Here is a 27,127-nt window from a genome sequence, read left to right on the forward strand (position 1 = left end):
ATAATCTTTTCAATTATCATAAACTAAAAAATGTAAGTATCAAGTGAAAAAATTTTAATCTAGATATTAGGTGGATCCTAGAGCCTATAGGTTTTAAAAATTAGAATCCCAAAGGAAGAGATTCAGATAAGCCATGTGTGTCGCGGATGATTTAAGAGTGAGCTCACATAACGAAGAGATGGGCTAGCTCTGTGTTCCTCAAACTTTCAGTACATACAACTTACCGGTCTCAGGGGCCTGGGATTCTGCATTTCTAACAAGCTCCTTGTGCTGCTGATGCAGTGGTCCCTGGACCACACTCTGAGCAGCAAGTTTTCCAGTTTGGTGATTTTATATGGTCTACCAAGCCATAATGCCTTCCCTGGGCCACTGACAAAATGTTAAGCAAGCAGGATGTCCTGACCCATGCCAGCTGGCATTCTGTGGCTCCGAAGCTGCGGCTGAGCCACCACCTGAGTGGCTGCAAAACCCAGTCCTGCCATAAATGACGCATCCAAGCCTGTCCTTTTTATTAATGTCACCTACCAGCTGCATGCTAAATGGCTCCAGCCCTAAGAGGGGGGCCCAGGAACATGACAAATATCCCAAACCCCCTCTACAGAAAGCCTCAACATCTGGGGTTGTGGGAAGAGCCACCACCAGCAGGGCCCTCTCTCCACAGTTAGGGAAAGCTGGAGTGAGGCCTCTCCCTTCTGGGGCAGAGAAAAGAAACCTTAAGGGTGATCTCCCATACATCAACAGGGACAGTAGCTATAGGTATACGACATGCCCCATGCCAGGAATGCAATAGATACTGAGTAAAACTTTAATTCTACAGTCACTTTGAAGGAGAAGCCACAAAATCAGACAGACAGGATAAGGAAATCAGATTGATCTGTCCACAGGTACAGCATGTCAGTGGTTTCTCTCTGGTTTCTGCAGCCGTGGCCACACACTAAGATGGAACACGTTATCCCTGACACCATCGTCCGACATGTAGCCTCTCGTGAAGAACCTGAGCCAGGGCAGCAGACTCATTCCCGCTGTGCCACAGCTCACCCTGCATGTCCTTTGAGAACAGTTCTGCAAATAAACACGACTGTTGCGCCAGAACATGGTCTTAAACATAATAAAAATGGAAATAGTTCTTATTTGGGGTTCACTGGCTGGAAGTTGCACACTCAAGTGCTTCCAGCTCTGTGGATGGTAGAGCAGAAATTCAAAACCCTATGATTTTCCTCCACTTGGAAATAAGTACATCATCTCCCCAGCGCTTTCATTTGTTTTGTGTCAACTGCTGGGTTTATTACAGTATATCAAACAGTCATTAGTATTACTAATAAGCCATTTGGAAGCTAAGGAAGTAAAAATCTAATGAAAATAGGGGCAGGCCTGAACTGAGACACTCAAGGTATATAACTAACTCTAAGAGACTACATTTGAATTTAGAGAATATTGGTGACTTTTCCTGCAGTGGGGTGGGGGGGCCAGGGATGGAACAGGTGGATTTTTGAGTCTTTTCAAAAACCTGTGAACACTGCCAATTCTATGCTAATCATAAAATTAAGCCAATTCAATAGCTAAAATTGTTCTTTATGAGAATTAATAAATAGATTTGAGTTTTGGCTAGATCTTGTGGAATAAGACTCTGAAATAATATTTGTTTTGAGAATTACAGGGAAAATATTTTACACAGAAGAAAAAAATAAAGACTCTAACATTTACAAATGGATCAAAGTTAAATTGGGTACTAGCATCTCTTCTGACACACTGATCTTCCTTTTCTGGAGATGTAATGAAAAACTGGCTCTAAAATGAACAAAATCTGTCAATAAATTATTGTTTCCTCTAATGAAAGCAGAAAGAAAGTAATAAATACTTTATTATCCCAAGTCTGAATTTAGCTCTTGGATATGGAGACACAGATCACATGTATTCACGCGTTCCCCACTGGTGAGGAGTTCTACAGTATGCAATCATATCTTTTCCCATGTGTTGCTTTCAAAGCTCCTACACTGGCTTATCACAAATTGAATCGCTTAATTATATCACAATGAGCTAATCTTTCCCTCCAAAATGCTGAGGGGTTGCAAAAGTATGGCCAAGGCCAAAATCAAAACATCATTTTGCATTAGTATCATGAACTTGCAAGAAAATGTTAAAACAACTGACAGACTAAAGGGAGAGGGCAGCCTTTATGTGGAAAGATACACCTGTGAGAAAAGACAGTCTTAGGAAGGGATGAGATGTCTTTCCAGACAGAGCAGAGAAGCAGAACTGACAAGCCCCCGTGGTGGCTCTAGAACAACTAGAGTGCCTTGTAATTAACCAAGACACCTGGACTTGCCTATTTGAAAAATACCTGTGATCCACCTGACCCCTTTTCCCTCAACAAAAGAGTGTATCCAGAGGCCCAGAGCAGCAGCTGTGCCTTCTTGGGGCAGCTTCGAGGGCAGTTCACAGATATGGCGACCCCAGAAAGCAGCAGGAAGGATGTCAGCAGGGAGGGAAGCTGAGTTACTGGGGGGACAGAGCAGGAAGCTGGGAAAAGAAGGTAGGGCCAAAATGCAAGAAAGCAGGAAACTGACGCCCCAGTAGGTTGAAGAACAGTTTCCGTGGCTCACGGCTACCCATTGTGTGTGCCTTTTTTGCATAGCTTGGTACGTTTTTCCCAGGTGCAAATCAGCAGAGCACGCTGTGGCTTTTTCTCCCTGACTTCCACAGCCTGAGAATTCCTCAGGGCATCGCCAAGTTTCTGGGAGGAGCTCTCTATCATTTCACCCGATCTTTTACCATTTGTGCTTTCTGCTGTTTACAAGGCATTCCTGCCATCACTGGCAGTTCCTAAGGTGCCAGCCAGATAAAGTGTTCATAGCTATCCTGAGTTTTGAGGAGGAATGGTTTTAGAGGCAAAATTAGGAGAAAATATAGTGATAGTTCCTGCAGAACAGCCTCAAATGGGACTAGTTAAATCTTCAACTACTTCCTATCAGCTTATTCTGGGGCTAGAGAGCCTCAATAAATGTTGTACTTTCCTAAAAATATAATTTTAAGTTCCTAATATCTTCTAAGAGTAATTAAGTATGATTATAATCTTTATTTGAATAGAAATATTCAAACACACATGATGCAAATTTCATTAGCATTACATGGCAGAGTTGATTTTTTTCCCTAGCATAATTATTGTTTTTCTTTCTTCTCATTTATAAATAATTTCCCCCTTTTATTTAAACCACATAAGAATGTAAACTGTACATAGTGGCTTGGTGATCTCACCAGATTTCTAGAAAAACAGAATTCTGAAGGTAAAAATTAATCTTCCTTAGCAAGTATTATGATTTATTGAGATTTCCTGAGTGCCAACAGTGTGTTTAGCCTTTCAGAAAACACTGGAAAAAAAAAAAAGCCTGCCTTCCTTGTCAATCTGAAAAAGGCAAATGAACCAATTGCAACTGGAAAAAATTCACCCAGGCAAAACCAAACCATCATTAAAGAAGCCCCTTTGTCATGTCCCCCAAGATTTGAACAAGTCGGCAAAGAGCAGTTCCATAATCTGTGAGGTGGATGAAAAGAGGGCAATGGCCAGCAGTCCACATGCCTGCTCCTATCCTAGACCTGTGCAGGTCTGTGAGGGGAGAGGGACAAAGAGCAGCTGCTGCCTCTCACCACAGTCTCTCTACTGTGACGGATGTACAGGCAGCTCACAGTTCAGAGAAGCTCGGGTTGATTCTGACCAGCCCTTGCTTTGGGATTTGCACTACAGGCCACGAGAGAGGATGCCCAGGCCTCCAGATTTTGATTCTGAGTCAAAAAGAGAGCAAATACAAAAGGTATAAATGCTTCAGCACTTCCCTGCTTCTTTCTTTCCTTCTCCTTCCATCTCTCTGTAGAGGAGTTTCTTGGACATTTCATATCTCAAGCTCCTAGAGCTTCTGGAAAAAAAAATCCTTAAAAAGCTTTCCAGCCCAATTGTCTCATTTACAGAGAAGGAAATGAAGGCCCAGAGACTATGAATGACCCAAGAGCACGTGGCTAATTCATGGGGGAACTGGGACTAGAACCCAGGATATCTAACCACGCCACCACTCTTGTACCCTTCGCTTAGTGATAACTTTTCTTTTTCTCCCATGGGGCAGCTGGTGTGAGGAAGCAGCCCCCTGCATTTTGAGGAAAGACAACAACTAAATAGAATGGTGCTCTCTGGGAGGGAGGTCTCATTACAATGCTTAGTAATGAAAACTCAGCTGTGGACAAACGGGCAACAAGGTCGACGCTCCTGCTAGCTCACCCCAAGGAAGCATTTCTGCTCCTGTGAACTCAGGAGCAAATGGGTAAAGGAGCATCACGTGAATGTTGAGTAAGAACCACTTGCAGACACAGAATAATCCACTTTGTAACAGTGAATGATTAGAATTAACTCTCAATTCTCAACAGGAATCAGGAATCATTCAGAAGGCACTGAGTCGAGAGAGGCTGACAGCAGCAGCAGAATGACAATGAGAAGCAGAAGCTGCTCCCAGGATGACAAATGGGGACTGGAGCAATGCAGCTGTAGGGCAGGGGCAGCCCGGGCCCCTGCTGGACACAGACGGTGCCACCCCATCTCAACTGTGACTGGGAGAGGCCCTGCAACTAAATCAGGATAAATGACAAACTCACCACCCTTCTCCACACTCAGACTCCTGTGATTATGTAGTTTGTAGGGAAACATTATTTTAAAAATCTACTTGGAAAATTTTTCTTACTGTAGCATTGTCAAGTTGATACTTTAAATGATTTAAGACTTTAGGTTTTAAAACTGTTTCCAAATCTTTTCAAACAGGGTCAACTATGCTACTCTGCACTGGCTGCTCAAGGGGCCTTCTGAAAGTGAGTGGGGCCAGGATTTATGCTCCCGGCTGGGAGGAGAGGCAGGCCAGGCACCATGCAGGTGCTGAGGCAGGGACAGTCCCCGCCACCCACCCAGCCCCGGTATCCACTCTCCCCTTCTTCTTTACTAATAGAAACAGTATGTGACAACGTAACTACAGAAAACATAACATTTTCTCAGACTGCCTTGTAACTAGGGATAAACATGTGTCCAAGATAAACATGTGACCAATAAAGGTAAACATTACTGGGTAGACTCTCTGAGAAAACTCCTTAAAAAGTGGGGATGGCTCAGCTGGCAGGTACTCTCTGCCCTTTCCCTTTCCTTTTTCCTGCTCAGAACAGGGATGTTCAGAACAGGGGTGGAGGCAGCCATGTTGTAACTCTGAGACAAAAAAGGAAGCCAAAAGCTGAGAACGGTGTAGTCAGATGACAAAAGGAGCGTCTACGCCAGACCTGCACTGCCTTCTTGGACTATTTTTTTCCCCTTAAACATTAGAGGAAAAAGAATCCCTACTTGTTTAACCATTATTTTTCACCATCATGGTAGTCAAATACATTTCCTAACTGAAACACACATAGACGCTCACTCTCCAAGAGGCCCTGACACTAAAGACTGAGGCAGGAACCACCAAACATTTAACTTAGAAAGGAAGAGCAATAGCAGAGTATTGATCCCAGCTGCATAAACAGCAACTCCAACTCAGAGACTGCAATTAAAATAACGGAGAGAAAAACATCCCAAACCAAATGACCAGTTTTGATAGCTATAGAGGTGTTGTGTTGTGACCCAGAGGACTGATTTGTGAGCTACACATTGAGCTAAGGCTTCATACAAGTATTTTAGAAAAATCATTCTTAAAAGAAATGTAGCCTCTGGGTAAAACTGAGTGGAATGAAAATGGTGGCAGAGAGAGAGTTCAACTGCGCTTTCTCTGGTTTTAGGAATGCAGGAGCTTCGGGGAATGAGTGCAAATCTCTGAAGCATTATTCTCATTATTACTAATGGTTCTTAATAACTAAGGGGCAACACTGGGTCTCCAGTTGGTTGAACTGACCAGAAATTGCTCATTGCAGTTATACTAATAATGAAATATAATTTGACATTAAATCACAAATCCAGATATAAAACTTTCTGCACAATTATTGTAAAGGAAAACTAAGCCACAACATCAATAAATAGAATAATCCAATTAAGTGTCTCTCCATTTGGGAACTATTTAGAATTGAGAGTTTAACAGGCTAGTGAGATAGGGCAAAACAATTTAGTATTTACTGATTTAAACAATCAGGGCTTTTATTGTAAGACAATTACTTTTGTTGATTTAAAATAAGTGTTCAATCAATCTGAATGGCTTTGGTCATTTATGTAGTAATTTTAATCACTCTCAATTCTTTCTAGTTATGAGGCATAATTTCTCATGAGTACATTTACCTATACTTTAATATTAAATATAAGCACCTTTTTAAAAAATAACCAGAGTGTCTTTATAAACATATTCCTGATCATTTTTTTTGCCACATACAGTAACAACCTATAAGCCAGGAATTACAAATACAGGATGATCGATTGATAACAACGTCTGTATTCCTTTTAGCCACATTTAAGTGGAAAAGTGGTAGTTAAATTCCCTAATTATAACCTAGATTGGTTATACATACTGATATATATGTATATCAATGTACATATGTATCAGTACATATGTACGGGTATGTATAACCGATGTAGGTTATAATTAGGGAATTTAGCTATTACTTTTCCACTTTAGCTATCACTGTTCCAACTGTTAACACACTTCGCAGGATTTTGCCAGAGATAGACGCTCCCGCCATTGGTGAGGGAAGGATATTTGCTTACAGATGCAGACATGCAAGGGAAGAGATTTTGCAAGAGATGAGTTGGAGCAGCCGCTCGGATCTAGGAATTGTGCTCTGAGCTTTTTGTTTGCCTGAGGGTAGCAGGTATCTGATAGATGTTTGTTCAATGAAAGTGCTACCTCAGATTCTTCAGAGACGATGCTCCTAGAAGCATCCACAAGCAGCTGATAAAGCCTGGGTTACATCCTTCAGGCTGAGTTTCTGTATGATCAGATTCTCCAGGAAAAGCCTCTGCTTCTAGAGTTAAACATCCTGTACCACATTATTTGGCAAGGATGCCTTTGGTGATTCTTACCTACTATAAAAGCATGTACATACTGATGGCCTCTATGGTACTGACCTCTTGGGGGACCGTCAGATAATGCTGAAGGGTGTTTAAAAGATACTTACTGCTGGTGGAGGACAGGTGGCTGTAGTCGGACCTGAAACACAAGACCTCAGTGTTAGTAGAATTCCTTATCCAAACGATTTATTCAAGCCAGAATTTTAAACAGTCAATGGTAAGTGGCATTTAACTGCTAAAGAAATGTCACCAATTAAAAACTGTAGTGCTAAGGTTCATTTTATGCAAAATAAAGTTATATCTGAAATTGAAAGAAAAACTTTAAAGGCACTTTAGAATTCTGGGGTCCTTCACATGAGTTCTGCGAATTCCTCTAATGGGGTTTGGAAGAAGCCATCTAAAGGTTCAGCAAAAATTTTCAATAGTTATTTTTCTGGGGTGAATCACTCAAAAGGTTGAACCACTGCAAATAAGCACCACACCATGGGGAAATGTTCTTTGCTGACATAAGCAGAGGATCCTCAGTGTGAGGAGAGAGGGAACCTCAGCTGGAAAGGCTACCACATTCAAGGTGGGGCTGATCACCAGGAAACAAAGGTACAATGATATTTCCACCAATTTCAGATCCATCTGAGAAGAGAGCCTGCTGGATATTAGAGCAACAGGATGTGAGCTGTGATAGGGAAAAGGAAGAGGCAGGCTAAGGCTGGGGTGAAATTGCCCGTTCAGTTTCTATGCTAAGAAATCAGCCGCTGGCATTCAGCCTCCCTAAGAGTGGGGCTCTGGCCAAGGATCTGCTTAATCTCTACTAAGTTTCTGCCCTACTTATTTAGCTGTTAAGACTTTCCTCTCTGGCAACAAATTTGGTATGGAAGCTGTTTATTTTCTGCTCCCAGTGTCCCAAAGTCATTCTCAGTAGGAAATTAATCACTTTAGCACGTAGGGATTTATTCTGCCATGGTAGTTAGGGAAGGTAGTTATGCAAATAAACTGCTTAATTATGTTTAATTTCACAGAAATACGTTCTTTTTATCTCCTTAGTCTCCTGTTGCCTTTCTTGAATCATCCAGTTTTCACTCCATTGAACTTCTTGCCACATTAAAAAAAGTACATGCAAAACGTTTTTTAAAAATCATAAGCAGCATGCCTCTTACTGGTTAAAATAACCGACATCACTCGAAATGCTGCACTGATTTATTGGTTGAGTAAAAAAATGGAAGAAAACAACATGTGGTTTTCACTTTTGCAAATGAAATACTTTAGTAGTCATGGAATCAATGAATTTTAAAACTGGAAAGATAACTACCAACATTTGCATATCCTGTTTTATATTACAAACTGCGTACATATATATATTTCCATTTTTAATTTTATTGACTGGGAAATTAAAATGATACTCTCTGTACCAAGACCAGGAGGTGAGCAATGATAAGCAACGGAAGTGAGTGTTCAGGGTGGGTAGAAAGGAAGGAGTCTGAAGGCAGAATGGATTGACTGGCTAGCCCATGGTGACACCCTGGCTAAGGGAGACAACAGACAGGGGAGAGGCAAGGATTAGCGACATTCTGAAACCCAGGATTTGTAGCCCAGTACTGGCGCATCGGATTCTTTCTGGAACCACTTGGGACATAAACTTTAGAATGATACTTAGAAACATAACCATATATAAACTTAGTGACTGCTCAGCAAACATCCACTGTGATAGATGCAACAGGAAGACACTCGATTACAATAAAATCATCTTAAGATGGCCAGACTTTAAAGAAATGTCATGACTATTCAAATAAAACACACAATAAAAACGCATGATATTTCTATTTCTTTTATGCTTTCAAATGTGTATTTTCAGCTAGGACTTTCCAAATCCTCTTGAAGCAGATGGGATTCACATATGCATACATTTTAAAGATCTGCATACAGATGGATATGTATGTAGAATGAAATTTACACTTGAAACATAGTTCAATAATCTTAAAGTGCAATGGTATTTTAGTGTCTTTAGCCAGGTGCTGGGATAATTGATGCCCCTCTATGAGTTCCTCCATGTTTCTAGAGACTAAGGGCACCTCAGGGTCAGGCCCGCCGAATGGTCAGCCTTCTGACAATCACACTGATCCTGCTCCAGTTCCCTTCACATACAGCAGCCAATCTTTGCAAAGGATAAATCTGATCATGTCTCTCTCTGGATGAAATTCAAGCTCGCTAGTGTAAAACACAAACCCCTCTCTCTGTGATGGATGGCCTAGCTCTGCAGTCTAACTTTCATCTCGGTCCACTGTTACAACAGAAAAAACACAGAAAGTCACCTACAGCCTCCCACTGCTCTCCAGCCTCTGATCCTCAGTATATGAAATTTGTACACAGTTGCCATAATGATGGAGACGATTTTGAATTGCTCTTTTCACTTGATACCATAACATGCTGCTACACAGTTCCTGTAATTATCATTTAAAATGAAGTTATATACTATATTCAACCCTTTTGTTGGCTAAATGATCGTTCCTGGTTGTTCACCTTTACAAAACACATAGCAATGAGGTATTTATGAATATAGCTTCATATTTATTTTCTTTTCCTTAGAAAAATTATCATGGTTGGAAATATAGACTGAACTGAGCAGTAAATATTTTTATAGCTTTTAAAATATATTCCAAATAACATCAAAAGCATATTTACTAGAAATACTGCCAGGAAAGACAAACTATAAAGCTTGAAACAATTTTGTGCATAGTAATAGGTTCAATTTCAGAGAACCACCAGGTATCTGATTAGGCTTCTAATGGACAAGTCTGTACTCCCCCATTTTTTTAGGCAGGAAGGAATAGCAGTAGGGTACCTGCCTTGAGATTTCTGTTTATTGGCCTCAAATCATAAGAATTCATTCAGTTGGCTATGCATAAGACACCCAACTTTGCCAGAATGAAGCATGAAAGGTGAATTTAGAATAAAAAATTTATACACAAGATACAGAGCAGAATAACACAAGAATTATGTACATTCACACACCTGACAAATAGACACATCTGCATATATTATACTTATTTAGTATTTGTGCCAATAATGAACAAAAAGTTAGATGCAGTCCCTTGACTATATGTTAATTGCAATATTATATATAGGGATTATATATAAAGAGGTTCTGTAGTTAAGACAGTTTATCATACAGCAGCCTAGTTACCAAATAATATACTATATATAGACAGAATACCTTCCTAAATTCTTTTCTAGGAAAATCATGGCATAAGAGTGGATCTTGGCATTGCTATAAAATTGATCTTGAAGTTTTGTAAAACATCAGCTCAATGCATCATGAACCTCATCTGATAACCCTAATTGCACTGAATTAAATTTAGTGTTAACTAGCTCCACCTTGAACACAAAGATAACAAAGAACTAACAAACAATCTGGTCTTCTATACAGTATTTCCTCTTTCACCTTTTGAAAGACCTGTCCCATCTAAAAATTCACCCCACCTATTCTTTTCCATCCACCTATTTAAAAACTCTAGACCCCTGATTTGTTCGTTATGTTTTAAATCACAGTGAAGTATCAATTGGAGGTCCTACAAAGAAACAGGGCAAGATACGGCCCTATACATTCAGAAGCTCAGCAACAGCTGAGATGGAAGTGGAAGTTCATTAATGCCAGACCAAACTATTGAATGAAAATAATCCATCGCAGGTGAAAGGGTGGCTCAGATGCCAAATCTTGAAGACATCACTAACGAAACAGTCATGATAAAGCATTGGCTTTTATTTGCGTTTACAAGGAACTGCCTGTCCTTCTATTTAAGGGATTCTATTTAAGATAGTTTACCACCATCAGCAGCTGACTTGCCAGTTTTTGTTAATAGAAAGTACACAAGAGCACAGGCTTCTTGCAATTGGATTTGGAAAATGGGAGTTTCAAAATGACATCAATTGCCCCAGAAAAATACTAGTTTGCTTTTAGCCTTGGTCTGTGTTGGGTGGGTAAGACAGCAACAGCAGCATTTCAAGCAAAAGAAAATGTCTGAGCAGAAAACAAGAATTAATTACAAATCAAACAGCTCCTTGAGAGGCAACTTCACTAGATGGGAAGCACACTGGGGACCCAGGCTTCAATTCATGCCTCTAACAAACCATGTGCCCTCCAAGTCTCCACTTCCTCATCTGTAAAATATAATTATTAGAATACCGAGGCATGCCCTGTAGTCTCTCAGATGTTCTAAATGATCTAATTAAAGTATTTAAAAGCAACAGCATCTATTGTGATGAGCTTAAAGAACATATGCTCTTGAGTTTACCATTTTTATTATACAAAACTCTAAGTTTATCAATTGGAGTGTTCTTCATAACAATAATATGGTGAGACATAATCATGTACTGAGGGTTCTAGACACTGAACAGGCACAGTTCTAGGGGCTTTAAATATATAGGCTCATTTAATCCTCACACCAACCCTAGGAGGTAGGTACTACTATCATCATTCCCATTGTACAGAGGAGGAAACTGAGAGCAGAGAGAGGTTAAGTCACTGGATCAAGGTTTCATGGTCCCTAAGTGGAGGAGCAAGAATTTGAATGCCAGAGGGCTGGCTCTTGTGACTGTAACTTTCAAAGGGACCAGCCCGGCCTGCCCACCGGCAGTGGGACTCACGAAGTTTCTCGGAACTGTTTCTTCCTTCATGCTGCTGAACGGATGGATAATCAGCTTAAGCAATACCCTGAAAGCCCTTGTTTCGATGTTTTGTTCACACACCCTTCCCCCAAACTCTGATAAACCTAACTACCCACCATCTCTCTCTGCCTGACCCTAGGTGTTGAGCATTGCTGCAGGAAAATAAATAACAAAGGGAACTTGTACCTCTGTAAATACATAATTGCAAATCTCAGCTGGGCACCCATTCAACATTGCCCCAAACAACTATTTGAATCTCCATTCTCCTCAGATGGTGAAGGGCTGTATTTACACCAAATAGAAACCCCATCTTGTCTGCCCTTCTAATTGCAGGAGGGGATGTCCTGCCTCCTACCTAAAGCCATCCATTCCCCTTTGTGAAGTCCACTTTTTCAGAATACTGACACTACAGGGCCAGAAGCAGTGGCTCACATCTGTCATCCTAGTACTTTGGGAGGCCAAGGTGGAAGGATTGCTTGAGGCCAGGAGTTTAAAACAGTTTCTGAAAAACATAGCAGGACCTTGTGTTTATAAAAATTAAAAAAAAAATTAGCTGGGCATGGTGTCGGTGGCTCAGGTCTGTAATCCCAGCTACTCAGGAGGCTGAGGCAGGAGGATCACTTGAGTCCTGGAGTTTGAGGTTGCAGTGAGCCATGATTGCACCAATGCACTCCAGCCTGGGTGACAGAGAGACCCTGTCTGGTTAACAAGCCAGCCAGCCAGCCAGCCAACACTACAGCTTATCATCTTTACTCCTCCTTTCCCTTTCTATAGAATCCCTTCTATCACACTGATTGCTCAATTAGTGCATGTGTTTAGGAAATCTTTCCTCACCCCACTCTCCCCTTTAGCTACTGCCTATTTTTGCCTCTTTTTTTCCAAACAAAGGAATATCTGTCTTCTCTTCACCTTCTACTGCCTTCTAGAGCCACTCTAATCTGACTCCTGCCTCCACCACCCTACTATCAAATATCACTCTTCCTTCACTTCATCATCTCCATTAAAATACACTTCATGTTCCTCATCTTCGTTAGTTTCTCAGTAGCATAGCTGATCTCTCCTTCCTTTCTCAAAAACTCGGACCTCCCTTGGCTTCAGTGATTTATATATTCTTCTTTCTTTGACTCCATGTCTACTCTTTCTTAGGCTCCTTTATCAGCTCATTATCATTGACTGGCCATTTAAATGTTGTAGTTTCTCAAGGCTGGTCTTAAAGAGCACCTGCTGCACAGAGTTGTTGCAGGATTTGAGAGGTCCATATATAAAGGCTTAGAACAGTAGGCGACAGAGTAAATGCTAAGCACGTGCTTGCTATTAACTTCAGTTGATTTAATCTCTCCCAGGGCTTCCATTGCCATTTTTAGGTAGTTTCCAAATGCAATGTCATATAGACCTCCCTTCTGAGTTCCAGACAGATATATCGAACTGCTGACTCATCATCTTTACTTGGATGTCTCACAACACTTCAGACACACACAGTGTGCTGAAAATGAAATGTCTCATATCTTGCCAAACTTGGTTTGGAAGAGATCACCAGCTACTTTGAGAATCTGATAAAAAAAAATTAGTTGTCTTCTCATACAAATTCACAGGCACATCATTTTGCATACAACTTGAAGCAATTCATGGACCCCAAATTAAGGATCACTGCCTTAGCAGATGTGTCACTTGAGCTGAGTCTTGAAAGAAGAGTAGAGTTTCACCTGGCAGACAGGCATGCCAGGTGGAAAGGGCAGAGCTGGCAAAGAGGGCAGCTTGACAAAGGCAAGGCTATAGAAAAACTTGTTGGATGTGGCTAGATACAAGGCGCAAAGAAGGACCTGCTGAGAAACAAGGCCAGGGAGGGAAGAAGGGACTCCGTATCAGGAGTTGGGATATACATGTTAAATTCCTTGCATTTGTAGATGACAGAGCCATAAAAGTTTGAAAAGGAGAGAGACATGAGCAGATGTACATTTTAAAAAATGATAGGCCAAGTGAGGTGGCTCACACCAGTTTGAGACCAGTCTGACCAAATGGAGAAACCCCATCTCTATTAAAAATCCAAAATTAGCCGGGCATGGTGGTGCTTGCCTGTAACCCCAGCTACTCAGGAGGCTGAGGCAGGAGAATCACTTGAACCCAGGAGGCAGACATTGTGGTGAGCCGAGATCATGCCATTGCACTCCAGCCTGGCCAACAAGAGCAAAACTCCGTCTCAAAAAAAAAAAACAAAAACACAACAAACAATAACTAACGACGGCAAACACTTATTGAGTGCATTCTATGTGCTTTCTACACAATCTCTGTGAAAGCTGGATAGGTAAAGGATGCAGGGCAAGCTCCAGAAAAGAAAACGATGAACAGCTTTCTGATAATTGAAATTCAAGGGCCCTATGAATAGATGGCAAATAAGACTAATAAGCATATATTGAAACGATTTTATTTAAATGCATGCTATTTTTCCTTTAAAGATGGTAGTGATACAATAAGAATTCTTTAAACAATTCTGTCCTGCTACAACTACACATTTTAGTGACAGAGACTGAGAACAGAAGCTCTGGTGTCAGCAGGGCTGGTGAGCCCCTCCCAGGAGGCCTGGCAGCTGTCATGCTGATGTCCAGATCCTGGGGCCACGTCACCCCCTGAGTCAGGACTTCCTCTCCCTTCTCTAAGACAGAGCCCTTGAAAAAGATATCAGTTTTAGGTGAGCTCTGCAAATTGAAAATGAGCAGACTAATGAACGCTTTAACACAGCTACAAATGAGCTGGTTAATTTTGCTTTGTTTCTTCTATTCATGGTCCAGCTAACTAGTGGCAGGAAGAAAAAGCCAAGAATCTTCAATTAAAGTTGATAAATGCCACTTACACAAAGTGTGGGAAGAAGCAAGGGAGTTTAGCATTTAGCATCAGGTTACTCCACCAGATTATAATTGGGTGCTGTAGAGAACTATGGATGAGCTTGGATAACAGAGAAAGCCCATTTCTGGGTGAATGCCCTAGAGAGTAAAGTCCCACATTTGGGCTAGGAGTGGTGGGGCAGGAGGGGCTGTATGGGGAGCTTCCCAGGGGTTGGGTTAGAACTCTGGATTGATCGTGGGCCTGGATTCTCTACCTGCCCTCACAGGGTTGCCAAATCCTGAGATTAGTCTAAAACCTCTCCGACCTTCCAGGAATGAGGCTTTCTGTAGTCTGGGCAGCTCCTGCCCTCCCCCAGGATTACTCCAAATAGGAAAAGACACCCTTTCCTCCGGGGTCAGGACCCGCGGCCTGGATGTGGTGCTGACTCTGCACCGGAAAGTCCTCTAGAGATAGGGGCTGCCTGGAAGCCTTTCTAACGACATTCATCTCCTAAAAGGCATTTGTCTTTTGTTCAGCTCAGGAAAACAGTGTTGTTGAGAGAGAACTAATTCGTCTCCAAAGGTTTGAGTTCATTGTTTGAGTCCGCTGAATCGAAGAGAATATTAAAAAAAAAAAATCGGTGCCAAATCCTAACACCATCTCCATCCCGCCGGTACCACAGGCCAGCGGTTCGGGCTGGGACAGGTGCACTTAGAGGTGAGGAAGTTCGGCGGGACTGGAGCAGTCGAGGAGGGGGACTCGGCAGCACAGATTAAAGTCCCACGATAAAGCCATAAAACGAGAAATGCCATCCTCCTAGCCGACTTCGGAAAGACTTTTAGGTGCGGGTGTCCTACCTTGCTTTTCCTCCTCTCCCCATCTCCAGGGCCCGACTCCAGGGGGCTCCGGAGCTACAGGAGGAAAGTCCCCGAGGTGGGGAGGAAACAAGTGCAAGAGCATTTCCTGACCCTATTGATGCTGAAAAGGGGTCGTTGCATCCACCAGGCGCTCCGCATCGCCTCACGGGATGGCTGGGCTTGCCCCTGAACCTTGAGTCTCCTCACTTTCCTCCCCTAAGGTGGGGCCCGCCCCGCCCCGCTCCACTCGGGGCAGCCAGGGATCGCTCGGCCAGTCCAGGAGGGAACGGGGGAATCCCACAGGAGGGGAAGCCCCACATGCCATCCCGCCGCGGGGATCTAGAGGGTCCTCGGCTGGGGAGGAGCCGCCGTGTAACTCGGAGAGCGCCCCCCGCTCGCGGCCCGGCCCCGCGCGGCTCACCCTCCAGTCTCCGCGCCCGAGTCCACGCAGTCGTCCTCCTCGCCGCCGCCGCCCGCCTTCGGGTCCATGATGCCCGTCCCGGCCGCGCTCGGGTCGCGAGCGCCGTAGTGACCCGGGGCGCGCTCCCTCCCGGCCGCCCAGCACTAGCCGGCCGGGTTCCCTCCGAGCGTCTAGCTGCCGGGGAGCCAGCAAACAACTCGAAAGACAGCCGCGAACCCCGCGCCGCGCCCTCTCCCGGCAGCGCCTGGCGGGGCACCCGCGGCCGCGCCCGCCCCGCCCCTCGCCGCCCGGCGGGACCCGCGGGTGCGCGCGAGCGGTGTGCGGGTGCGCGCGAGCGGTGTGCGAGCGCGGGGAGGGGGATAGCGTGTGCGCGTGAGTGGCCGAGGTGTGTGATGTCGCGTGCATCTGTGGATGTGGTCCGATGTGCACTCACGCTTCCACGCGCCTGTGGCTGTGCTGACCGCGTGTGTGTTGTGGGGGGCGGGGTGATTGTGCACACGAGAGCCTCTTCTCTGGCCCAGTCCCACAGTCCAGGAATCCCTAGCCCCAGGGCTTGCCCCGAGGTTCCCCAGCTCCTGATCTGGGAGGAGCATTGAGAAAATCAACCCCAGGCATCGTGAAAGCTGGAACGATTTGTTTCCTTTTTGGGACCACTTTGAACACCTGGGCGTTTTCTTACAGTTTCTGAAGAATTGCCGACACCAAATTCATTATCACCTTTCTCAGCACAGGACTGAGTGGCATCCCACCACCCTACTTGCCGGTTTACAGTAGGTGTCATGCGTTCTTTTGCTACTTAAAAAAAAAAAAAAAAATGCCTTTAAAAATAATCTAAAGAGCATTGAATGAACTTGCAATTCACGGATTGCTGCAGCAAGGGGATAACCTCAGGGTCAGTTAATGATCGTGATTGGAAGGGCTCACCTCCTATTAGGAGGGTAAAGAGGGAGGCAAGTTGCAGGGGTGGCAGGAGGAGAATCTGAACAACTTGAATTTAGTTCTGACAGCCCTGTCCAAGCCATTGGGAGGAACTGTCCTTACTGAGCCTAAAATTCCTTGCACCCCAAACGACAATGGGCATATTTGTGCTCATTAGCTGAAAGAAAGAAGCGTGCCAGTTCTTCAGGGGAGATTTCTCTGCCCATCCACTGATTTCTAAAAGAAAATTCTCAAGTGGGGAGAGGAACATCGTGAGTGATATATTGCACAATGCCATTAATGATCCATTTTTAATGTACTGATTCATTCAGTAACTAAATGCCAAACGGGAGGGTGAACTCTGCATATACAAATGAGAGAAAACAGCAACAGGTGCGATCCTTGCCTTCATGGCTCTTACATTCCAGAGGAGAGAGAATTAAACAATTCTGTGCATATGTGTGTGTATATATTTATTATTATTATATGTGTATAATAAAATGGAGACAAACCACCATGGAGGAAAAGAATATGTGCCCAAGAAAGAAAGAACATAATTCAAATTGTGAGAGAGCAGGGAAAGCTCTCTTAGGAAGGGATACATGAGCCCTCTTCTGCCTCAGGGCCTTTGCACTTCCTGTTCCTTCTTTCTGGGATATTTTCTCCCAGATTTTCTGCAAGACTCCCTCCACATTTCCTTCTGTTCTCGGTTCAAATGGCCCCTCATCAGGGAGGCCTCCCTGGCTAATCCTACATCACAGTATCCTCTTACTCGACTCTATTTCTTTTCTTTTCTTTCTTTCTTTCTTTTTTTTTTTCGACACAGAGTTTTGCTCTGTCACCCAGGCCGGAGTGCAGTGGTGTGATCTTCGCTCACTGCAACCTCCACCTCCCAGGTTCAAACAATCCTCCTGCCTCAGCCTCCTGAGTAGCTGGGATTAAAGGCACACACAACCATGCCCAGCTAATTTTTGTGTTTTTAGTAGAGACAGCGTTTCATCATGTTGGCCAGGTTGATCTCAAACTCCTGACCTCATGATCTACCTGCCTCAGCCTCCCAAAGGGCTGGGATTATAGGCATGAGCCACCATGTGAGGCCTATCCCAATTCTATTTCTTAGCACTCTACCAGGAGCTGGCAGATGATAGATTTATTTACTAGTCACCTGCTCTTTCCTTCCCACCCCTACCCCTAATGTCAGATTCATCAGAGCAGAGACAGAGTGCTTTTTGTTCTTGCTGTGTCCCTAACACCTGGAATGGCCCCTGGAGCAATGGGCGTGTGTTGAGTGAGTGACAGGGAAGCAGCCCTAGTGCAAGTTAAGGGGTGAAGAGGTGCTCCAGGAGGAGAGAGGGTGAGGCAGGTGTGAGGCAGGATGGGGCCCTGAGCATTTAGAGGGGAAGTGATGGCAAGTTGGGTGACTAGAGCTATGTAAAATTGCAAAGACGGTAACAAGATGTTTGACCGAAGTGTCACCTCTGGAAAGTCACCAGTAGGCCATTATAGTGTATTTGGAAAATAGATAAAGACTGTCAATGAATCCAAACTAAAAGGAGTAATACAAATGGCCAAGTAGGTAAGCAAAATAAACATTCCACCATTTTTTATCCTACAGCCATGAGGGAACCTGTGTGTGGGAACAATTCAAACTGTACCTCATTTGATCCTCAGGGAAGTGCTGTGAAGTAGAGTTATTTTCTATTTTACAGTCAAGGAAACTAAACCCTACTGAGTTCAAGTGCCTTGTCCCAGGACACACTATCAGTGAGTAGGAAAGCCAGGTAGTCCACTTAAGGTGGCTGGAGTCTGTGTCACTTACCTAGAAGGCTGACTAATGGGCCATTTGAATCCTCAGGAAGATGGTACTAAGAAAAAGGTCAGGAAGAAAGGAGGAAATCAGCATGACTTTTAGAAGATGAGCTTTGGAAAATGAGTTGCTATTTACTGATTTCTGCCTTTCTCAAATATCCAGAGAAAGGGCAGGCCAGACCAAAACCCCGAGCCACATCTCAAAATGATGCATTGATTCAGGTTCCCTTCGCCCACAGGCGACACAAGTGTTATCATTCATCAGTGGCGTAGCTGTCTAATGGCAACTCAGTGATGCATTTATTATATGGAAGAGAAACTTAAACAGTATCACTGTATTCTAGTGATGCATGGGGCTTCTGCTTCAGTTTCCCAGGGTTTTATAGTCTCACTTCATTGTTTGCTTGTTTTGAGACAGGGTCTTGCTCTGTTGTCCAGGCTAGAGTGCAGTAGTGCCATCATAGCTCACTGCGGCCTCGACCTCCCTGATACAAGTGATCCTCCCGGTTCAGCCTCCTGAGTAGCTGGGGCTACAGGCATGCCCCCGCCCAGCTAATTTTTATTTTTATTTTTGTAGAGAATAATATATTTCCCAAGCTGATATCAAACTCCTGACATCAAGTGATCCTCCTGCTTTGGCCTCTCAAAGTGCTGGGATTATAGGCATGAACCATTTCCCCGGGCCCATTTTTTTTGCAGGGGAGGGGTATAAGAGTTGTTGGCAGGGAACCAGCACAAGAACCTTGAAGTCATCACTGCAGGGTATCTAGCCCCTAAACTTGCGTGGTTCCCACACTCCATATTCCAGCTCTTTAATGTCAGTCTCTAATTGTGGGGGTACAAGGCCCACCACCCCTTTAAGACGGGGACAGAGGAGTGTCACTGCTCTGCTTAGGGTATCTTGACTGCTGCCCTAAAGATATTCCTATCAAAGCCTGAGGGCAGTGTTGGGGGAATACTGAGGTATGGCGGGAAGTATAACAGGCCAGGAAGCCTGAAACCTGACTTCTGGATCGCAGTCGATCATGTACTAGCTGTTTAAACTCTCGATAGAAGAAAAGGGGACACCATCACCTGTTTCTAAAATTCTTACTACATGTCAGGCATTGAGGTAAGGATTTTACTACATGATTTATTTAATTCTCACAAAAATCTTGTGAGGTTTCCTTTGTCCTTAAAATGAGGTCGTTGATATAAATCTCACAGGAGACTCAGAGCCCCTTAGAAACTATGAAGCATATGAATAAAATATATTGCTGGTTTTTTAATCCCTTTTTCTCAAAAGGTCTGAACATCAATCTTCTGTTGTATTTTACCTATAAAACTTGTTTCAGTCTCTGTTGATATTATTGCATGTATTGGTGTGCTGGAAAATGAGGCAGTTCATTCATTCATTTATTGATCACTCGGTGCATACTGAGCAGGGGCTGATGCTGGGATACGTTGAGGAATAGGTCAGAGCTATTTTCTGGCCTAATGGAGCTCTTTGGGTCAAGAGAGGGCAGTTTATCATGTTCCACAGCCCATGGGCATGGCTGGCTTTCCCACCAGGCACCTGAGTGGCATGTAGTGCCACCAGCCATTGGAATAGGACTGGGATGCCAAAGCCCTGTCTTGGAGTTAACAACGTAAGATAATCTGATGGTAAATAGAGTCCATCAACTTTGCTAGTAAAAAAGATGGATTAATAATTAAGAAGGCCAAGAATAATAGGGAGGACCAAAAAAGACCGAAAACAGATGAAAATAAACATCTCCAGAACACAGGATTTCCCTGAATTTGGGTTTCAAGTTAGAGAAAAGCGGCCTCTTTCTTTACATGAGTCTGCACCATTTGCTATTAGGCGAGCTTGATCTAATCTAGTCCTTTAAGTAAAATACTTGTTTAGATTATCCAGTAGGAAATAGAACCAGAAAATATATTGGTCTGGGAAGTTTTGCTCATCCATTTTAATTAATTAATTAATTTTTGAAAATACATTTCTCAGTAACAAAAATTACAGGTTAAGAATGACATTAAAATAAAAAAAATCTGTTTCTTCCAAGACTCCAGAAGAGTCTGTCTAATGTGAAAAATAAATATTATGATCATGGGAAGAAAAATTATAAACTATTGACAAATCTACTTAGACAAAGAAAACCACTAGCTCTACATGCAAACATAAGGGGACCAGATGGCAAAGGGATAAATGAAACGAAAGATAAACTGTAGTGTTGGGAAATAATCTTATTAAAATATAAATGACTCTGATTTGATAAGGGAGAGCAGAGATAGTGGCTCTGCTTTGGAGGCTTCCCAAGAATTCTTAGCCTGCGGTTTATACCTGGACAGGATCTGGAGTCCAAGCCAGACATCAGACCACCCACCCACTGTGACCCCCAACAACTGGTGGGTGAGTGGGCATGTAAAATGAGATGAGAATGTGAAAGACTGTCTTCTGGAAAAGTGCTATGGAAATTTAAGAATCAAACGGAACCCTAGACTCAGGGCACTGCCCTCCAGGCCCCTGTGAGGATAGATAGACACGCCTCCTGGGAATGGAGGCTCAGTCACCCATTTATGGTTCTACCAATAACCTAGGTTTAGAAAGCTTTGGCCTTGTGACCTCTTTCATCCTGACGCTTTCCTTCAGGGACCCAGTCTTCCCCAGCTCCAACGGCCTGTGTTAGTCTGCTTGGGCTGCCATTACAAAGTACCACAGACTGCATGGCTTCAACAATAGAAGTTAATTTCCTCACAGTTCTGGAGGCTGGAAGTGGAAGATCATGGTGTTAGCAGGATGGGTTTCTTTGGAGGCCTCTCCTTGGCTTGCAGATGGCCACCTCTCGCTGTGGCTTTCTTCTGTGTGCATTCTTGGGTCCCTTTGTGTGTCTAAATTTCTTCTTGTAAAGAAAACAGATTAGATGAAGGCCAACTCAAATGGCCTCATTGTAACCGAATCACTTTTTTTTTTTTGAGATGGAGTCTTGGTTGTTGCCCAGGCTGGAGTGCAGTGACACAATCTCGGCTCACTGCAACCTCTGCCTCCCGGGTACATGCGATGCTCCTGCCTCAGCCTCCTGAGTAGCTGGGATACGCCACCACACCTGCCTAATTTTTGTATTTTTAGCAGAGACGGGGTTTCACCATGTTGGCCAGGATGGTCTTGATCTCTTGACCTCGTGATCCACCCACCTCAGCCTCCTGAAGTGCTGGGATTACAGGCGTGAGCCACCACACCCAGCCCTGAATCACTTCTTTAAAGACCCTGTCTCCAAATACAGCCACATTCTGAGGTACTGGGGATTAGCATATTAACATGAATTTTGGGGGACACAATCGACTCATAACACTGCCTTTGAAGCCATATCATGTGGGAGGCAGGATCTTAAAACAGGTAAGACAGTTTCGTCTCCAGCTGCAGTGCGCAAGTCTTCCCTATCCCTCTATCACATGCTGGCTGGTGAGCTGGCACAAGTTACTTAACCTCTCTGGGACTCAGTTGTTTGTATCACAGGCATACTAAGGTCTTCATGAGGACTGAGGTGTTATCACACAGAGAGTGCTGAGATAGTGCCTGGCACATAGGAAGTCTTGGGTATTATCATTTTACTCTGCAGTCAGTCAGCTTCCATATCTAAATCTTCCTTCATGACCTCTGTCTGGTTCTGCATCTGAGTGTCCCAGTGCTCTTGGTCCTGTCCACAGGAATGCCATGCACTCATGCACTCACTCTTCCAAATTATACTAACCGGAGTATCCTGTTGGATCTGGTCCAAATAAGAGAGAGATCCTGCCCTTGGACCCTGACAATCATTAGTGGGAGATCCAAGTAAGTAAATCTCAAACTTCAATACAGTGTAACTAACGCAATGACAGTGGCGTATGCAATTCAGTTTGGAAAGCTGTGCAATGGTGAAACGCCATCTCTACTAAAAACACAAAAATTAGCCAGTTGTGGAGGCAGATGCCTGTAATTCCAGATACTCAGGAGGCTGAGGTAGGAGAATTGCTCGAACCTGGGAGGCAGAGGTTGCAGTGAGCTGAGATTTTGTCACTGCATTCCAGCCTGGGCAACAGAGGCTGTTAGAGCCCATGGAAGGGAGAAAATGACCCGTCCTCAGGAGGGTGGGAAGGGAGGGGGCCAGGGAAAAGAGGAGGAAGTGATGGGCACAGCTTTCAGAGAATAGATTACCTAAACTGAGTTTTAAAAAGTAGAGTTCAGGCCGGGCCGGGTGGCTCACGCCTATAATCCCAGCACTTTGGGAGGCCAAGGCGAGTGGATCATGAGGTCAAGAGATCAAGACCATCCTGGTCAACAAGGTGAAACCCCATCTCTACTAAAAATACAAAAATTAGCTGGGCATGGTGGTGCTTGCCTGTAGTCCCAGCTACTCAGGAGGCTGAGGATCGCTTGAGCCTAGGAGTTGGAGGTTGCAGTGAGCTAGAATCACACTGTTGCACTCCAGCCTGGGCAATAGAATATGACCCTGCCTCAAAAAAAAAAAAAAAAAAGAAAATAAAAAATAGAAAAAGAAAAAGAACTTTCATTGCTACCATCTTACAGGATACCAAATAAAGGCGCACACCCAGGCTCGTCTCCCAGCCCCATTTCTCTCTACCTTCCTTGGGATGCACCCTGTCCGCCTGGCTCATGGATTACTCTGTATCAGGACCACATTAGGCACTGGGGACACAGATAGAAAGGGCACAATCCAGGTCAGGAGCAGTAGCTCACGTCTGTAATCCCAGCACTTTGGGAGGCTGAGGCAGGCAGATCATGAGGTCAGGAGATCGAGACCATCCTGGCTAACACTGTGAAACCTCACCTCTACTGAAAATACAAAAAGTTACCCTAGCATGGTGGCATGTACCTGTAGTCTCAGCTACTCAGGAGGCTGAGGCAGGAGAATCACTTGAACTTGGGAGGCAGAGGTTGCAGTGAGCTGAGATTGTGCCACTGCACTCCAGCCTGGGTGACACAGAGAGACTCCATTTAAAAAAAAAAAAAAAAAAGCCACAATCCTTGTGCCTAGGAGCCACCAGCTATATTCCAGGGGTGAAAAGTAGCTAGACAGTTTTAAAACAATGTGATAACTTTTATCAAGCCCTAAGTCAGGCTGAGGGGATCCTCTTTACCTCCATAGCTCCCTGGACCTTTATCATAACTTTTATTACAACACCCGTTGCTGTACTCGGCCCGTCTGCTTGCTTTTTTGGCAGGACCAGAGCCCTTTTGCTGAGTTGTAGCTTCACAGGTATCATGGGCCAGAGGCAGGGTTTCACCGTGTTAGCCAGGATGGTCTCGATTTCCTGACCTGGTGGTGAATGAAGAAAGAAGTTGGCTCACTGGGTGGGCTTGAGCAAAGCCTCAGGCACAGACAGCATTCTAGGGGGTTGACCAGTAAGCAGTAGCCTGACTAGCTTGGCTGTCCTCAGGGTGGCAACAAGAAGCATAACTGACAGTTTCTTTGGGGTTCATTGGTGCTGGCAATGATGCTGCTTGCTCCTGCAGTTAGCCGTGTGGTTGTTTTTAACACAGTCTGAAAACCTGACCTGGTCATCCCTTACATTGACTACTTTACAAATAAAGTCGATCCACCTAGAGGCTCTGTCCTCTCCACCCCTCTCAGAAATGTTCCCTATTGCTTGCTCCTTCTCTCTGTAGCATCCTCAGTCTTCTATGGGGTCTCTCCCATTAGCATTGCATACACCTAACTTCTTCATGTTAAAAAAGAAAAAATACTAACTTCACATCCCCTTTCAGCAGGTGCAACTGCTTCACACAGCACATTTTCTGAAAGTGTTGTCCACATTTGTTGTCTCCGCTTCCCTTCCATTACAGGCAGGTTGCAGTGTCCTTAGACATGTTGATCCCCCCTTCCTTCTTGAAATGGTCTCTTCTCCTGTTTCCTAAGGTACAAGGGCCCCTGGTTTTCATCCTGCCCCCCTGGTCCTGTCTGCTTTGTTTCCTGTGCCGCCTCCTCTACCCAGTCTTTATGGACTGCAGTCCCCAAAGCTTGTTCTTAGGCTCTCTTCTCTTCTTTGCACTCTGTCCCTGGGCCCATCACTTCATCTGATGTGCATATGACTCCAAATGTGAATCTTTAGCTCCAGCATCACCTCTGTGCCTCAGCCCTGTTGATCTCACTGTGTCCTTGACGGCACATTGTCCTTGCATTGTCTTGAAGGCACTTCCAATTATGATTATGTAAAACTAAAGTCATAATTACCACCTATAGTCCCCCATTCACACCGTCACCCCTGCCATGATTCCCTGTTCCTTATCTCAGTGTGCGGTACTGTCATCTGTCTACTAAACACATCTTTTTCTAGCTTGCACCCTTGAAAACTCCCTCTGCCTTAACTACTTATCAGTTCACCGCTGAGTCTAGTCATTTCTGCTTGCTAGAAGCACCCCGAAAATTTTTCCTCATCTTCCATTGCATTAGTACCATCTTAATTCCATTCTTCCTTTCTCTCTAGCCTAGCTTATCACATTAGTCTTTCAAATGGCTTCCCACGTCCATTCCTGCCCCCTCCTATCCAACTGCTATACTGCAGCCAGAGTGTTCTTCCCTGGAGGACGAATCTGGCCATATTGTCCCCTCCTTAGCTGAAATACTGCAAGAGTTTCCTGTTGCACTTAGGATGGAGACAAGCCCTCCAGGTGTCATTATAGTCCTCCCCCTACTTTATCGGCATTCTCTGCACTCCAAGTACACCAGCCTTCTTTAGTTCCTCACAGGACCGGCTTGCATATGCCAGCTACTATACCTGGAATACTCTTCTTGGCCCATCTTCACCTGGTTAACTCCAGTTTAGTCATTAGATCACCTTTCAGACATTATTTCCTTCCTGACTAGTCTGACACCCCTCTTTGATGCATTCAGAGGACCTTAACAAAATCATGATTTTATATTTCTTCATGTGATTCTTTGATTATTCCCTCTTTCCCACCTCTAAATTATAAGCTCATGAAGACCAGACTAGTCTGCTTATCACTAGTGTACCTTCACTAACATAGTGCCTGCCACTTGGTAAGTTTTATTACGAGAAATGCTTCATTGCCTAGCACTGAATGCCCAGCCTAGCGCACAGTAGGCATTCTGCAAATGTTGCCAAAAAGCGACTGAGCACATGGGTTGGGAATGTTCTGATGCCTCTTCTAATCCCATAGAGGAAACTAGTGGAATTCCCAAAGATGCTCACTCTCTTTTTAAAAAAGACTTTGAATTTTATTCAAGTTTTCATCATGGGCAAAGCAGAACATGTGGGAGAGCTGACACAATTCACATAATTAGGTTTCCTCCCACTGGGAGATTTACTTACTGGAATAGGCATGAAAAAGGAGTACACTGAGTGACAATGGTTAATTCCCACAACCCCTGAAGAAGCAACCCAAGTGGATGCTGAGTGACCTCTGGACGCTTCCAAGCGTGAGTGATCTAATCTGGAGAACATTATAATATGAACCGGGTATGCTTTTACTTTTTCAAAATATTTTCAAAATTAAAAGCATTCTGTCTGAATCATCTCTAGGTGCAGCAGGTCATTTTCTTCCCAGTCTATCATTGACTGGCAATCCCCAACTGCGATAGTTGCGGATGCTGTGCTACCTCAGGGTGCTCACAGGGTAGAGGTTGTTAAGCACTGGCAATTGTTGGAGGTTGTACAATCTTTGCCTCTGGAAGATAAAGGGGCTGTCTTTTAAAAAGGAGGGTCCTCAGTTCCTTGGAGTTAGGTTAAACATCCACCTGCTGAGGGGAGCAAATTGAGTCCATGAGTTCTCCAGGTCTCCCTCTGCCTCATGATGCCATGATTCTATTAATGTTTGACAGAAGGGCAAGTCTAAATGTGCAATTCCATATAACCCCTGAGTTTTCTCCTGGGGCTGAAATTGAATAGAAAATGGAATATATCACAGTGATGAGAATCTGGCTGTGTGCTTCGGAATAGTAACGAGCTGCAGGGTTTTGTCACCTTGGAAACAAGCAAAGCCCGATATGGGGATCTCAGAGGGCTTATGCTACTGAATCAAAATTTATCTGGATTTGGTTTCATGGTGGGAGGGAATGCATGTAATATTTTATCTGTGAGTCTGGTAACACTGACAAATGGTGTTCTAAGTGAGTTAAGAAGCCAGCAAGGCGTAAACCAAAGAGATCGAGGTGCAACTGCTGGATTTTAGTGAGAAAGGTGGGAATGTGGGAATGTGGGATCAGCTAGCTATGGGAAGTTTTAGGTTATTTTATACATGATGTTAAATATCAGGATGATTCATGCAGGGAGAAAAGACTGTTGAACATCTGCCCATTTGGTTTACAAGATGCAAAACACTGAGATATTTGAAAACATTCAAATGTCTGGAATTACAATGACAACTTTCCGGATGAACAATTATGTATTTTCTAAAATTCCTTATTTTGGTGCTGCATAAATAATTTTTGAAAAGTTGTTTTATTAAATATAACCAGGATTTACACTGCATATGCAGAGGGTTTTTTTAAAATACACATTTTCCAATACTATTATAGGATTTTTCCTAAGAGAAAGATTGTAGAAACTTGAACCAGATGTCTCAGCCACAGCCCACACAGGCAGCCATGCCCCCTACCTAGAGGACTGCCTCTCCTTGGCATCCATGGCATCACT

At 43.9% G+C, this 27,127-nt stretch overlaps 1 protein-coding gene across 2 annotated transcripts in view; it reads right to left on the reverse strand.

Moving 5' to 3' along the window:
• Positions 1-15,972, reverse strand: part of FAM124A (family with sequence similarity 124 member A) — a 57,351-nt gene extending 41,379 nt beyond the window's left edge. For both annotated transcript variants that reach the window (XM_035297705.3, XM_035297709.3), the window contains exons 1-2: positions 15,767-15,972; positions 7,117-7,148 (exon numbers count right to left, since the gene is read on the reverse strand). In XM_035297705.3, coding sequence (XP_035153596.3) covers positions 7,117-7,148; positions 15,767-15,834 — 100 coding nt within the window. In that variant the 5' untranslated portion in view covers positions 15,835-15,972. The remainder of the gene's footprint in view (positions 1-7,116; positions 7,149-15,766) is intronic.
• Between the last annotated feature and the right edge of the window lie 11,155 nt (positions 15,973-27,127).

The sequence above is a fragment of the Callithrix jacchus genome, chromosome 1, assembly GCF_049354715.1.
Source record: "Callithrix jacchus isolate 240 chromosome 1, calJac240_pri, whole genome shotgun sequence".
Lineage (NCBI taxonomy): Eukaryota > Metazoa > Chordata > Mammalia > Primates > Cebidae > Callithrix > Callithrix jacchus.